Below are 15,645 nucleotides of genomic sequence, written 5' to 3'. Positions count from 1 at the left end.
GCTTGTATCAGGCAATCGTCCAGGTAAGGGTAGATTTGGATTCCCTGGAGCCTGCAATGAGAGATTACTGATGCCAGGCATTTCGTGAACACTCTGGGCGCAGTATATAAGCCAAAGGGCAATGCTGAGAATTGATAATGCTCTGATCCTGCAAGAAATCTGAGGTATCTTCTGCAATTTGGTCGTATGGGGACGTGCAGGTATGCCTCCTTGAGATCTAGAGTAACCAGCCAAGACTCCTTGCCCAGCATGGGAAGAAGCTGCTGTAGGGTCAGCATTTTGAATTTTGGAACAATGAGGAAAGTGTTTAAAGCGGACAGATCTAGAATAGGTCTCCATTTGTTTTCTTTCCTTGGTACTAGGAAGAGTCTGGAGTAAAAGCCCTTTCCTTGCTCCATATATGGTACCTTTTCCACAGCTCTTATTTTTAATTGATTTACTTGTTTTAGAGCTTCTGCCTTCTGATTTGGAGGTAGGTTTGGCATTTCTCTCTTTCCTGGTAGAGTATGGAAATGAAACCTGTAACCTTGGTCTATAGTTTGCAAAATCCACTTGTCTCTTGTGATGTAATGCCAGTTCTTTGAAAATAAAGCTAGCTTTCCGCCTAAGGGTGCTTCTAGTTGTTCCCTGGTAGGCGGTGCCAGAGCCAAGTCACTGTGATTGTCCTGTTGTAGTGGTGGTGGCTGCGTCTGTGCCTCGCTGGTTGTTGCCCTGCCACTGGCGTCCCCTGTAGGCACCCCTGGATTGGTTCCTGCCTCTTGAACGCCTATTCCTGCCTCTGTGTTTTTGAGGAGTCTGGAAAGGACCAATTCTTGGAGGGCCAATTCCTGCTAAACCTTGGCGGTTGGACCTGTAAGAAATCTTTCACTGTTTGGACAGATTTTGCCTTCTCTTCCATCTTCTTCAGCACCTGTTGTGCAGGAGAACCAAACAAATTGATCTTGTCCATGGGAGCATCTAATAATTTTGATTTGACATGGTCCGGTAAGGCCTGCTCTTTTAACCATGCATGCCTTCTGATAACTGTGCCAGTCATGGCTGATCTAAAGGAAGCCTCCAGTGCATCATAGCCGCATTTTAAAGAATGGTTACTAACTTGCTGAATGTTATGTACCATTTCCTGAACATATTTCTTATCTAAAGGTTCATCAGAGGACAGTTTTTTAGTTAACTGATCTAGCATAAATTCTTGATATTGTATCATATGAAATTGACAGTTCAAGGCCCTAGCTGACAGAGTAGCAGAAGTGTAAACTTTTTCACCCCACCTCTCTAAGGACCTGGATTCCCTTTCAGAGGGGAGGGGATTTTTGGCAGAGGTAGTTGCTACAGCCTTAGGCCCCTGGGAGATAAGTTTCGGGATCTGCAAAAGGAGCCTTGTATAAATGGTGATGTGTGTCTGGGACCCTGTAGAACCTATCGGGCTTAGCAGGGGCCGGAGGTAATGAGTCAGGAGCAGTACAAGCATCATTAAATGCATCATCTACAACAGAAAGAACTGGGGGTATAGCTAAAGGCCTATGTTGTGGTAAATGCAAAAAGGTTCTAAGCCTTTTTCTGGAGTCTGAAAAATCTTGACCCTGCCACTGGAATTGTTCCCTCATAGCATGCAAGGTTTCCCCAAAGGAAAATTCCTCAGGCGGAGAGGCAGAAGGGATGGACTCTTCAGCATCAGAGTCTTCATAAGGGGAATAAGGAGCCTCTGGAGGGTCTGTATTATCTGAATCATCAGAGGAATCATCTGTGGAAACTGGCTCAGGGGGCTCTGCTCTAGGCCTCTTCTCTGGAGGGTGAGAGGCCCTGTGCCTGTGAGGTTGGGATCCCCGGATTAAAGAAATGAGATCCTCTGCTAGAGAAAGCATTTGGGAACTGGAGCTGGGCCTGTGAGAGGGTGTCTTAACAGGTACAGATTTTGTAGCTTTAGCTGCTTTAGCCCTGGCAAAAGCCTTAATGGACATGGCTGCAGGAGGCCTAGCAGCTCCACGTGCAGGGGTTGAAATATCCAAGGGAATAGTGTGTCAGATAATTCCTGAGAAACCACAACTGCAGGTTGGATGTCAGAAGCCGATTCCACCAGGCTGGAAGAGGCCTCGGTAGAAGGCATGTTTTCGGCTGAAGAACCGTTTGCTCGGTTTCAGCCGAAACAGACACTCGCGGTTGGCCTAACCGCGGTTTCGGCCGAAACCGCGGACCGCGAGTGTCAGTCCTTTTCCTTGCGTTTTTTGGAAATTTGTGAAGTCTGAGGATCTGACGGCATAATATAAGCAAAATCAGAGCCAAAAAAACTGCTCAGCAAAATTCCGACCGACGTCTAAGCGTCCGCCGGTTAAAAGAAGCACAGGCTAGACAAGCTGCTACGTCGTGGTCTGGGCCTAAACAAGGTAAGCAGTAAGAGTGGAAATCTTTATGAGGTATTTGTTTCCCACAAGTTAGTTATTCACTTTTTCTGACATCGGCTGAGGCAAGAAAGAGTCCCCAACGGGGTACTTAGCTTTTTAGAAGTCTTCGGTAGTAGTAGAAGTATTCGGTAGTAGTAATCTCTGGATCTGACCGACCGGCACTTGCGAACAGCTTCTGCTTCGGGCCCCACGCGGCAAGAAAGACTGAGGAAGATGGCGTCGGCTGATGCCTTTATACCCGAACAACTGCAGCTATGACGTTGGGTGAAGTGCGACACCAGCCGAAGCCAGACCCAGACTTTGGAATCCGGCCGACCGAAGGGCTGCCTGATGACAGGACAACCCATTTGTAAGGACTGCAGATGCATCCTTGAAGGACATCCAGGACTGCAACTGTGACTACACTTTAACATCTACATTTATGGTAAGTGTACACAACTGTACTATGTTCTTCGTATTTCACTGTTGCAGTCATTACATCTGAGTAGATTCCCAAAGCTAAGGATGAGAGAAGGAATTTAGATAGTATTAGGACTAGCTATATGGGCCTGCAAAACTGCAGTGGCAAAGCCAGCTCTGGATTTAGAGAACATTGGCAAATGGTAATGCTTGGTGAAAGTATGTACAGAATTTCAGGTAGCCACTTCTAGGATGTCCCTGGCAGGTACGCCTCAGAAAAAGGCTGTAGAGGTAGATGCAGCCCTAGTTGAGTGGGATCTGATCCCCTGTGGGATAGGTTTTCCACGGTGCTTATAGCAGAAGTGAATGCAATGGCCTGTCCATTTGGAGATGGTTCGCTTTGAAATAGCCTTCCCCTCTGTCCCTGCAGCAAATGCCACCAGCAGTTGTTCAGATTTCCTTTGAGGTTTAGACTTGTCCAAGTAGAGTCCAAGTTGTCTGTGCACATCTAAGGAGTGCAGTATCTGTTCCCCTTCTGTGGATTAGGAAAGAAGGTAGGCAAATGAATGGACTGATTAAAAGGCCACACTGGATACCACCTTTGGCATGAAAGAGGGATTGGTCCTGAGGGACACCCTGTCTGCATGAAAGATGATGAAAGGCTCCACTACCATAAGGGCCTGTAATTCAGATACCCTTCTTGCTGAAATGACGGCTAAAAAGGGAAGCTGTTTTCCAAGAAAGGAATTTTAAATCTGGTTCTCCTGCCAAGCAGCAGGGTAGGAGTCTGAGGCAGGTGCCATGGGGCCAACAGTGACACTGCACAGGAGGGGGTACCAGTGCTGGTGTGGCCAGGCTGGTGCAATCAAAATCATCCTTGGTTTGTCTTGTTTGATCTTTAGTAGTACTTTGGAGAGCACAGTCAGAGGAAGAAAGGCATAAACGGATAGGTTTTTCCAGCTGAAGGACAGAGCATCCACTTTCCAAGCTTGTCTGTGGGGAGTCCTTGCACAAAATGTTTCCAATTGATAGTTCTGGGGGGAGGCAAACAGGTCTATATCTGGGTCCCCCCATTTGCTAGTCAACATGTTGAAAATCCTTGGTTCCAGTTTCCACTGGTGTGGGTCCATGAGGGTTCTGCTTAGCCCATCTGCCAGTGTATTTAGTTTTCCTGGCAGGAATTGAGCTTGTAGATGTACTTGGTACCTCAAGGCTGTGTTCCACAATGCCATGGCTAGCTTGCAGAGGGGGGTAAGAATGAGTACTCCCCCCTGCTTGTTTATGTACCACATAAGTGGTGTTGTCCATCTTTACCATTAATTGTCCTGGAAGAATGTGAAGGCTGTCAGAGCATTCTGTACAGCTAACATTTCTTTACGACTGATGTGAAGGTGCATTTGAATTGGGTTACATTTGCCCTGAATGCACTTCCCTGCCAGGTGCACCCCCACCCCCACCCCATGCATAGTCTGATGAGTCCATTAGGGTTTTAGTCGGCAGGGGGTAGTGTGAAAGGTAGTCCCTTGTTTTGGTGGCAGACATCTACCACCAAAGGAACTCTAGGCGTAGATGAGGAATGATAGGAATCTCTGCTTCTAGATCCTGAGAATGTTGACACCACAAGCTTTTTAGATACCATTGTAGTTTCATATGCAGTCTTGCAAATGGAATTAGAAGAATGCAGGAGGCCATGAACCCAAAGGCTTGTAGTATTTGCCTTGCAGATAGCAGGGTTTTTGTGAGCACTTGCCTGAAGTAGATTGTCAAGTGAATGTGTTTCTCTGGCATGAGGAAAGCCATCTGGGAAGTTGTATTCAAGCTTGATTCCAGGAATATAATTTCATGACAGGGTACCAGGTATGATTTCTTCTCGTTTTTGGTGTACCCCAGACAAGTTAGCACCCTCTGTACAAAAGCCAGATGATTCAAAGTATGTCCTGGTTTTCTGCCTGAATTAGACAATCGTCCAAGTATTGGTATATTTGAATATTTCTTTGCCTGCAAAATGCAATGACTGGAGCTAGGCATTTTGTGAATACCCTGGGCACAGTAGATAAGCCAAAGGGCAGTGCAGAGAACTAATAGTGCGTGTAGCCTGGTTTGAAGCGCAAGTATCTTCTGCAAGATTCCCCGATTGGGATGTGCAGGTATGCTTCCTTTAAATTTAGTGTTGCCAACCAGGCATCTTTGCTTAGCATAGGAAGCAACTGGTGAAGAGTCAGCATCTTGAATTTTTGAATCACCAAAAAGGTGTTTAGAGTAGACAGGTCTAGGATAGGACGCCATGAAGTGTCTTGTCTGGGTACCAGGAAAAATCTCAAGTAAAAACCTTGTCCCTTTTTCTTGTCTGGTACCAATTGAACAGCCTCTATGCTTGAGAGAGAGTACTTGCAATTGGGCCTCTGCCCACTGCTTTGGATGTACATCTGGTCAACCGCTTGGAGTTGGTGACGTGTGGAAGTGAAATCTGTATACTTGGGACACTATTTAAAACCCATTTGTCCTAGATAATGAGTCCCCAGTTCTTCGCATGAAGTGCAATCTTTCCCCCCAAAGGGGCAGTCAGTTAAGACGTGCTTGGAAGTTTTAAAAAGAAGTCATTGAGACAGTTTACCATAGGGGGGAGTTTTATTACTCCCAAATTTGGAAGGGGAGGCCCCCCACTGCTTAGTCCTGTGTCCCCTGGGACTGAAGCCTGGGTGCTCTGACACACGCACACAGACACGCACACAGACACGCACACAGACACGCACACAGACACGCACACAGACACGCACACAGACACGCACACAGACACGCACACAGACACGCACACAGACACGCACACAGACACGCACACAGACACGCACACAGACACGCACACAGACACACACAGACACGCACACAGACACGCACACAGACACGCACACAGACACGCACACAGACACGCACACAGACACGCACACAGACACGCACACTGCAAACTTCTTGAGCTTCATTGTAGTGAATGAGTTTAGTGGAGTCTTCACATCCAAACACGGGAAAATGGGCTTATGGCCAAGAATGTCTCCCTAAAACTGGAGATTATGGAACATCTTTGGGGGGGGGGGGTGTATCCCTGGAGTCTGACCTTAAGGTATGGAGGAACATCAGGGAACCATCAGAGGAGAAGTGCAAAGCCAGTCTTTGGTCTGGTGAAGGGGGCTGCACCCATGATGGCCTCGAGACATGTCAGAGCCCTCAGCAGGAGAAGCGTCATGGCCAGGAACTGACAGTTGCTGCCGTGAAACTAAAATCTTGGATTTGAAATTTCTACGTTCTTTTTACTTCTCCCTGTGACTGTATTTCTCTCACTTTATGTTGGATGCCTGCCGACATGGCAGAAGACCTTAGTAACGAGATCTGTTAGGCCTTTTAGTCCTGGAGAGGTTCCTGCCTTCTTTTTGTGTCTGACAAAACCACTGCCAAATAATAAAATTAACTACATCATGGCCTAGGCCAAGGAAAAAGATGCAGGGAATAATTAAATCTTTCTGGAGAACTTGGCATTTATAGGCAGAATAGTTAACTTTTTAGGTGTGAACAAATCTCTCTCCTCCATGAATGGAAGCTTATCCCCTGGATGTCTTCTCAATGCAATAACCTATATACAGAAAAACACATTTGGGTACTTGTCAGTGTCCTTAGGTCACAGGCCTGGACCAATGTTGGACTGCGACTTGCTTTCTTGTGCAGCAAGAACGAACTAAAGATGGTACATGTAGATACAAACATACCAGGTATGTTAAGTCATCCGAGGTAAAGGCAATGCATCAGGGAAGGACTATTATCTCTAAAAAGTCAGGCTGCTTGCCTGTGGTATAGATCCTAAGTTATGACAGTAACAGTGATGCACAAACATGTTAGGTCAAGCTTAGGCTCACAGCATTGCCAACTTGCTTAAAAAAATGTTTGGCTATTTTACTATTCCCCTTTTGTTAAACGTGACAGCCTCAACTATCTTATTTTATCCTTTTTGGCAGATGCTATAATTATCTTACAAAATGAGTAGGAAAACACACCATGGTGAGTAAAAACTGAATTACCTACCACAAATACACAATTTCATTTTAAGATTTTTCAAAGAACTGGAAAATGTTAGAATAGTTCAAGACACTTTCGATGAATCTCCTCCGATGATTAAACAAGCAATGTGCACTCAGAACAAATGGAAAAAAGTTCCTGTTTGCTATAAAGGGCACCCTGTGTATCTGACATTCTGCAAAATACAGGTAGGAAAACAAGCATGGTCTTAATGAATAAATGGTACTGCTCAGAAAAAATTAAGCCACTAGAGTTCAAAGGTGAGCAAACCCAAATGATACGACTTACTGCTACAACCACCATCCCCAGGGAAGATGCTGTATATTCTGCAAGATCACAATCTGCATAACAAGCACAAGCAAATTTTCATCTCCCACTTCTTTGGTATTTCACTTCTCCATTAGAAAAAATGAAGTGATGCAAGGAGACAGTAAATATCCAACTGCCATTATACAAATGTTCAACGGTCAACTATAACAAAATAAGAACCATGAAGTTCTATATTTCAACCAAAACAAGTTAACCACATTAACCCTTTAGCCTCCTTAGAGGTTCCTACTTGAGAATTTGGGGTACAGTAGACCTTGTAAACAAGAACACTTACTTGGACTGGTAAGGGTTAAGACTCGCAATAGGGACTACCTTGACCTGCGACCCACCAGGAGTACTAGAAACAGCACTGGGTTTGCCAAACTGCTTAGCTGGTGCGCGATTCATCACTGGGGTAGAAGTAGCAGCTAAAAAAATATACAAAATGCTAAAGTTAAAAGGATACCACACTCAATCCAATCTTCAGATGTAACCAAAAAAAATACCAGGAAGTAAAATGCTGTCAAACATGCATCAAGTATACCACAGAAGAGATAAAGCTGCTCCACTGAATTTTTAACATACATTTTACTCAATATCCAAAAGAATTAGAAGATAAGCAAATGATGCAGAGTGCAACAAAATGCAGAAACTAATGTACAACTGAATGGCAAGCTCACCTTAACAGGAGATGCTCAAGCATTACAATCACTGCTGCAGTAGTATTTATCCATGTGTAATTGACTAGAGCAGACAGTCACACTTCTGGTAGATTTCCTGAACATCTGTGGATGGCAACAAATAAAAAAAAAAGAAAACTTTCCCCTGGACAACCATTCTAAGATGCAGGTAAGAACAGTGCAGTTCACATTTTTTGATAAGTGCTAATCAGTACTCCCTGGTGTAAAATTCTCAAATGTGTGTTTAGAAGTCTTCATTGTGATAAATCTCCTACCCCCTCCCCATCTGTTTATGAAGTTCTGGAAGGTTTTACTTTTTAAAATCCACTTTTGTGGATCCAAAATTCTACTCTACATCTGCCACAGACTTCTGCAATGGCATTTAGGTTGCTTTCTTGATCTGCTCTCCTAGGCCTGTGTAACATAACTAGCCTGCAGAGGTGGCAAGACAACTGCGGCACTACCTAGGATGAAATTCATTACAATTACAGTTCCAGACCGTTCTGAAGACTTTAAAGGCTTAACAGCAGTCAATACTTGATATATGTACCTACTCCTTCAGACTCAGATGCCCCTCACTTTGGCACCTCTACTTTATTGAAAGTACATGGATGGGGTCAGCTACTGGTCAGGGATAGATTGCCTAAAGGAAAAATCCTCACTTTTGCAGTTAAATCCATCATCAGTTCCACCCCTTCCAAGGGGCAACAATGGTATGGATCACTTCAGGGAACGAAACTGCTTGCTGCAAGTATTTCTATTTCAACAATCACTGCAGTATCCTGTACATGATTACCATGGAGGCCATAGGAATGGTGGATGCCATGTGGCCTAGTATTTAATTTGACATTTGTTGACCGGGAAAGTCCACTGGGCCATTGACCCATTTTCAGTGGAGGCCTGGGGAGAAAAGCTCCACAGTAATGCATTCAAAAATATTGAACATTAAGACATTTAAAAATTAAAAAAAACATTTGCACATTATATAACATTGTGGTAGTATGTTAAACACAGAACATTTAAATGAACATATGTATAATTCCATATACAGAAAAAAATAAGTTCTCAGTAGGTTTAGAAGCAAGAAAGAGTAAAGTCAAGCAGTAAAGGGCAGAAGTATGAGGTAAATTGCGTCACATAGGATAGTTTAGCATGAGGTAGAGAGGCTATGGAGGGTCCGATTGTTGCGCAGGGACAGGAAAGGTTTTTTGGTAATGTAGCTTGAATGATGATTTAGAGAGTTTTGAAGATTCCATTAGAGTTATATGGGAGGGTAATGTTTACAGGAGTACAGACACTGTCCGGTTTCTTTGTTTGGTTTTGTAACCTTTAGTTGTTTTTTGAGATGATCTAAGCGACAGAGTACGAATGTAAGTTGGAGTGCTGGGCAGAAGTGGGGTTTTGAAAATTAGTGTGCTAGTGTTAGTTGTGTATAAGAAAGATGGCTAGAGAATTTGAGCCAGTTGAGTTCTGCAACTGCTTCACAGTGGTGTGTGCGGTTAGGTTTTCCAGAGGCAAATGTAGCTATTTTATAACAGCAGGATTGCAGTTTGTTACTGAAGGATGAAAGTAGGTTAGTAAAGATAGCACTTCCATATAGAAGGGAAGGGAGGAGTAGGGTACTTACTAGTTTAGCTTTGGTATGCTTGTTGAGGTATAATTAGTGCCTATATAGTTTGCCTAATTTGAAGTGTACTTTTTTTATTGCATTATGAATATGTGGTTCAAATGTAAGTTTACAATCTGTCATACCTAGTAGTTTAGCAGTTTTAGCCATTTCAATTTTAGTTCCATCTTTATAAAAAATTTAAAGTTTATGCTTGGTGGTTTTGAAGTGAATAGGAGTAGTTTTTTTTTTTTTTTTGCTTAGCAACAGTTGAGAATTTAGCCAGGTTTCTATAAAGTAAAAGTAAATAGTATGCTGTGGAACCACCTTGTTGTTATAACCATGAACCCCCCCCGATTATGTTCTGGAAAAAGGCAGTCAGGGGCTCTGCCTTCTCCTTTGGTATGTAAAATTTGTTTGTACTGGTATACAACAGTACCACAAGACCACCATTTTCTGGCTAAACAAAAAAGTTGGAAGATCTTTGAGGGAGAAGCATGGTTTGCTGAAACAAACCCATATATACTCCAGTGTGCTTGGCACTACCCCTTGGTCTATGTCTGTATGAGGTAATCATTTAAGTATGGGTGAACACAAATGTCCTTGGTCCTATGACTCGTTATCAACCAAACCGGACATCTTGCAAAAACACTGGGTGCAGCAGGTAAACCAAAGTGCAAAGAGGCAAACTACACCAAATCCAAAAAGACCAAATTAGTGAAAAAACGAAAAGTGGCAAAGAGCGAGCAAAGCTGGAGACCTGGAACACAAATTCTGCACAAACGATAGCAAAAATGTAATCGGTTTTATTTAGAAGTAAGCGCTTTCAGTAGAGAGCAATCTCCCCACCTTCATCAGACAACGGTCTCCAGGATTCATCCTTTCTGGGTACAAGGAACAGCCCTGAAAAGTAAGCATCTTTTTGTCTCCTCTGCAGGAGAAAAGGTTTCAGGGATTAGAAATCTGAGTTGTCCACTGAGGTGTTAGTCATTTGGAAACAATGATGGACCCTGTGGTCTGACCAAAACCTGAAGCCAGTAATCACTGGACTCATCCTCAGAACCCAATGGTCTCCGATTATGTCTGACCACTGTAGGCAAAATAGCAGACCTCATATCAAGTTATAGAGCAAGGAAGATGTGAGGTGTGCAGGTGAGGTGTGCGCACGGAGTCTTGGGGGGGATGGGGAAAAAGGAGGCTGGCACAAATCACAGCCACTCCCTGCTTGGGGCATGGGTCCTGGAGGGTTCCTATGCTTCAGTTCATCTTTTTCCTGCCATTCACTCAAGTGTTCCTCCATCTTCATCAATTTCCTTTTGTCCTGCCTTTAGTAAAGACCTTGCCTGGGGACAAGTTTCTGCTGTATTTTGGAAAAGGATAGTGAGATGTGCAGCAGACTCCATGGCTTTACCTTTCATGCTTTTCACAATGAAATAAGGAAAGGTTTAAAGAGCAATACATCTTCAGACACTAGTCTCCTGATGACTGTTCCTGTACAAAGCACTCCCTCAAAAGTGCATGATGCCCACATTTTAAGGCTGGCTTTCCATCTGCTCAGCAGTCTGGTTAAGACTGAACAGAGACCATCAAGTTTTTGTCCTGCACTCTCCCAACAACTGTTGCAGTGGTTCACCTTGCTAATGAGATGTTAGCAAGAGTTTAAGTGTGGAAGTTCTTGGTGCAATTCTCTTCAGGAATAGTTTGGCAACTGGCAGATAGTTAAGATTGTGAGCTGTAGTTTTTGTAGTAGAGGCTTTGGTTCCCTCGGCCCTCATTTGCCTGTCTGACATTGAGCAAATTACTTAACCAGACAGTGCTTTGAGGCACTTTGAAATCTAGGATAGGCTCAAAAGTCCCTGGACTGAAGTCTATTAACTACCAATGAATCACTACCCTGCTCTTTAGAGGACATGTTTCTCCTACTTCAAAACCTGGGGCAATTCAAAGCTATAAAGGGCAGGGCTGCTGAAATCTGTCAAGTGCTTTGCTTTCCCCATCACTGGGGAAAAGTAATGTGCCCAAGAACCAGTACTGCTTTTAGTCTCACTGGACAGTTATAAGATTTTAGTACTAAAACTGATGGCCCCCTTCATCCTATTCAACCAACCAAAAGTACATTTTGGACTAGAGTAACAGCCAATGGTTTAGAAGAACCCAGATCCACAAGTGTCCATCTCTTTTGGAGGCAGATGTCTCATGAATTTGCTGCTGGAGAAAGAACACACCCAAATGACTTTTTTGGGGGGGGGGGGTCCAAGTCTGAGGCAAGGGGGAAGACACCTGCACGAGTCAAGCTCCTCTACACAGGGAGAGGAGAATCACTCTTCTCTCACATTAGGAGACTTCCCTATTCCTTTCTGTGCAAAGACACCCAACACAGACAGCTGTTCCCAATCCAACTTCAAGTTACCCAGGACATTAATTATACTTACCATAAATGTAGATGTTACGAGTATTCCCTGTTGCAGTCCTAACTTGTGGATTTCCTACCTTAGAAGCCCTTGGCCAGCCTGACTACCAGAAAATAGTCCTCTCTTTCTGGATCCAGCAGACACCCTAGCAGATATCACTACACTTTGGTATAAGGGGAGTCAGACTGCGTCATGACCTCAGTACTTTTCTTGCCTTGCCCCTAAAGGTAGGAGTCTCCCAGATTGTCCCCGAGACAAAGGTTCTGGGACCCTGTAATTCAGGAAACGTGGGCTAATCTGACAGGGATAAGTCACATCCTACAGACTAGGCTGGGGGGGGGGGGGTGACGACTACAATGGTGAACACACTAACGTCTACATTTACGCTATGTATATGCAACTGTACTATGTTCTTTGTGTTTCACTGCTGAAGCCCTAACCTGTGGGATGATTCTCAAAGCTGAAAGGGTGGGAGGATGGAAGATTAAGGAGAGACAAGGATGCCCTGTAAGATAGCAGTGGCAAATCCTGCCCTAGACCCGGAGAAGGCAGAAATATGGCAATATTTGGTAAAGGTACGTACTGAACACTTAAGCTGCTGCCTCCAAAATGTCACTTGTGAGCACCCCTTTCAGAAATGCCGTAGAGTTAGCAGTAGCCCTGGTGGAATGTGTCCTTACAGCATCAGGTGGTTTCCAACCATGATGGCTGTAACAGAAGGAGATGTAGTGGGAGATCCATTTGTAGATGGGTTTTACTTGGAGACTGGTTTGCCCTCAGAACTACTGGCAAAGGCCATAAACAGTTGGTCTGACTTCCTGATACTCTTGGTTCTGTCCAAAGTAGTAACCCAGTTGCTATGCAAATCCAAAGAATGAAGGATCCTTTCCCCTTTGTTCTGGACGTTGAGGAAGATGGTAGGCAAATGTACGGACTGAATCAACGTGGTCTCAGTTACCACTTTGGGCATAAAGGAAGAGTTGGTCCTGAGCGAAACTCTGGGTGGAAGACTATGAAGGGGCTCCACACACAAGGCCTGAAGCTCAAACTCTGAGGTAATAGTAAGACAGTAGTCTTCCAGGTCAAAAAATTTAACTCTGGAAACAGATGGCTGAAAGGATGGAAGGGTAAGTTTCTGCAACACAAAATTGAGGTCCAAGGGTGGAACCGGAGGCTTTCAGGGTGGCTAATGTGAACAACCCCTCTCAGAAAATGTTTAATGGGGGTGTGTGAAAAGAGAAGAGGTTGAAAAGCTAGGTAGGCTGAAACAACCAAAGCCTTTTATGGAGGAAGAGAAAGTACAGTTTTGTACCTACCATAAATGTAGATGTTAGAGTGCCAATACAGCTGCAGTCATAACAGATGGGTTCTCCTGCCGTCAGGTGGGTCCTCGGTCGGCCGAATTCCAAAGTCTAGGTCCGGCGTCTGTCGTCACTTCTTCCCTGACGTCAGTGTGACAGGGGTATAAAGGAACCAGTCAACGCCATCTTCTTCAGTTTTTCTTGCCCCAGATGTCAGGTGCCCCCAGAAGGAAGGCAATACATAAATTTGTGTAATAAAGCAATGCAATATAATCAAAATACAGTAGTTGCAAGCAAATACACCATAAATGAATACCCCAGTCAGGTTGTATGAGGAGGTGTTAGCCAATAGGTCTGTCCCAAGAGGGGAAGGAGGGAGGGAAACCTGGACTGCAGCTGTATTAGCACTAACATCTACATTTACGGTAGGTACAAAACTGTACTATGTTCATCGTGCATACAGCTGCAGTCATAACAGATGGGTAGAATCCCAAAGCTAAGAAAGGGGTGGTAGGCACTAGGTGGAACTAGGAGGAGCCAGGATGTCCTGCAAGACTGCAGTGGCAAAGCCTGCTCTAGTTTTGGAGTATAATGGTAGGTGGTAGTGCTTGGAGAAGGTATGCACAGAACTCCAAGTGGCTGCTTCCAAAATATCTTTGGTAGGAACTCCTCTGAGGAAAGCTGCAGAGGTAGCTGTGGCCCTTGTGGAGTGAGATCTGATGCCTGTAGGTACAGTTTTGCCATGAAAAGAATAGCAAAAGCGTATGCAGTGGGCTATCCATTTTGAGATTGTCTGTTTGGAAATTGGCTTTCCTTGAACTCCTACAGCATAGGACACAGAGCTGTTCTGATTTTCTGAAAGGCTTTGTTCTGTCCAAATAACGCAGTTGTCTGTGGATGTCCAAGGACTGTAGTAATCTCTCCACTTTGTTTTGAGGATTAGGATAAAAGGTAGGTAAGTGTATGGCCCGATTCAAAGCTACCCTGGATACCACTTTAGGCATAAAGGACGGGCTGGTTCGTAAGGAAACTCTGTCCTGATGGAAGATGATAAAAGGCTGCACAGCCATGAGAGCTTGTAGTTCTGAAACTCTACGAGCTGTGGTAGCCAGAAGGAAAGCGGTTTTCCAGGACAAATATTGCAAATCTGATGAGGCAGCTGGCTCAAATGGAGGCAAGGTCAGTTTTTCCAGAATGAAATTGAGATCCCAAGCAGGTATTGGTTGTTTCCTTGGGGGTCTTAGATTCTTAGCCCCTCTGAGGAACTGTCTTAAGAGAGGGTGAGAGAATAAGGGTGGATCAGTGTTGTATTCTGCAGAAATGGCTGAGGCATGGATTTTGATGGAGGAGAATGAAAGTCCACTGCTTAGCAGCTCAGCTAGATACTGTAGTATTTGAGGTAAATTCAGTTTTCCAGGATCCTGGCCCTTTTTCTCATTCCAGAAAAAACAGTTTCCATTTTGTGGAGTAAGCTTTTCTAGTTGACGGCCTTCTGACCTCCAAAATGACATCCTGCACCTCCTTGGAGAGTAGGGTCTGTTGTGATGCTAAGGAATCTTCCATGCGGCTAGATTGAGTGTTTTTAGCTGGCTGTGAAGAGTTTTGAAGCTGTGCTGAGTCAGGAGAAGAGGCATTAGAGGCAGGGTCCATGGTGGGGAATGCGTCAGGCTCCTCAGGAGTGGGTACCAGTGTTGTCTTAGCCAGTCTGGAGCAATGAGAATCATATTTGGTCTGTCTGCTCTGGTTTTCAATAGAACTTTGGGCAGCAGAGGAAGAGGTGTGAAGGCAAACTGTCATTGATGTCCAACTGAGAGAGAGTGTTCACTCTCCAGGCCTTTGGATGGAAAATCCTTGAGCAGAATTTTGTCAATTGATGATTTTTGTGGGAGGCAGAGAGATCTAGGTCTGGCCTTCCCCATGCTTGGATTATTTCTGTAAAAACGTTTGGATGCAACTTCCATTCGTGTGGATCTGTCATATTTCTGCTTAGGTTGTCTGCCAGCGTGTTTTCCTTGCCTGGCAAGTACTGTGCTTGTAGTTCGATTTGTAAGTCCATGGCCATGTTTCAAAGTGACATGGCCAGTCTGCATAGGGGGTATGAATGGGTTCCTCCCTGTTTATGTACCACATAACTGTGGTGTTGTCCGTTCTTATCAATAGTTGACCTGGTTGCAGAAGGTCTTTGAAAGCTATAATAGCATTTATTACTGCTAGCATTTCCTTTTGATTGATGTGAAGGTGCTTTTCTTTTTGGGACCATTTGCCCTGAATGCACCGATCTGTCATGTGCGCCCCCCAGGCGTAGTCAGAGGAGTCTTTTGTGATGACTTGATTTGCTTGAGGCTTGCTGAATGGAAGACCTGTTTGTTTGGCATGCTTGAGCCCACCACAGAAATTCCTTTTGTAGACATGGAATTAGTGGTATTATTGTTTCCAAACTGTGGCTGTGTTGAGACCATAGGTTTTTCAGGTACCATA

At 44.4% G+C, this 15,645-nt stretch overlaps 1 protein-coding gene across 1 annotated transcript in view; it reads right to left on the bottom strand.

Moving 5' to 3' along the window:
• RPA1 (replication protein A1) overlaps window positions 1-15,645 on the bottom strand; it is a 1,048,235-nt gene that overhangs the window by 620,767 nt on the left and 411,823 nt on the right. The window contains exon 7 of the mRNA XM_044054876.1: window positions 7,465-7,597. Within this exon, the coding sequence (XP_043910811.1) occupies window positions 7,465-7,597 (133 nt within the window). The remainder of the gene's footprint in view (window positions 1-7,464; window positions 7,598-15,645) is intronic.

The sequence above is a fragment of the Protopterus annectens genome, chromosome 13.part0 (genome assembly GCF_019279795.1).
Source record: "Protopterus annectens isolate FY-2018-M chromosome 13.part0, PAN1.0, whole genome shotgun sequence".
Taxonomy (NCBI): Eukaryota; Metazoa; Chordata; order Ceratodontiformes; family Protopteridae; genus Protopterus; species Protopterus annectens.
This window is presented reverse-complemented; position numbering and strand designations above follow the sequence as displayed.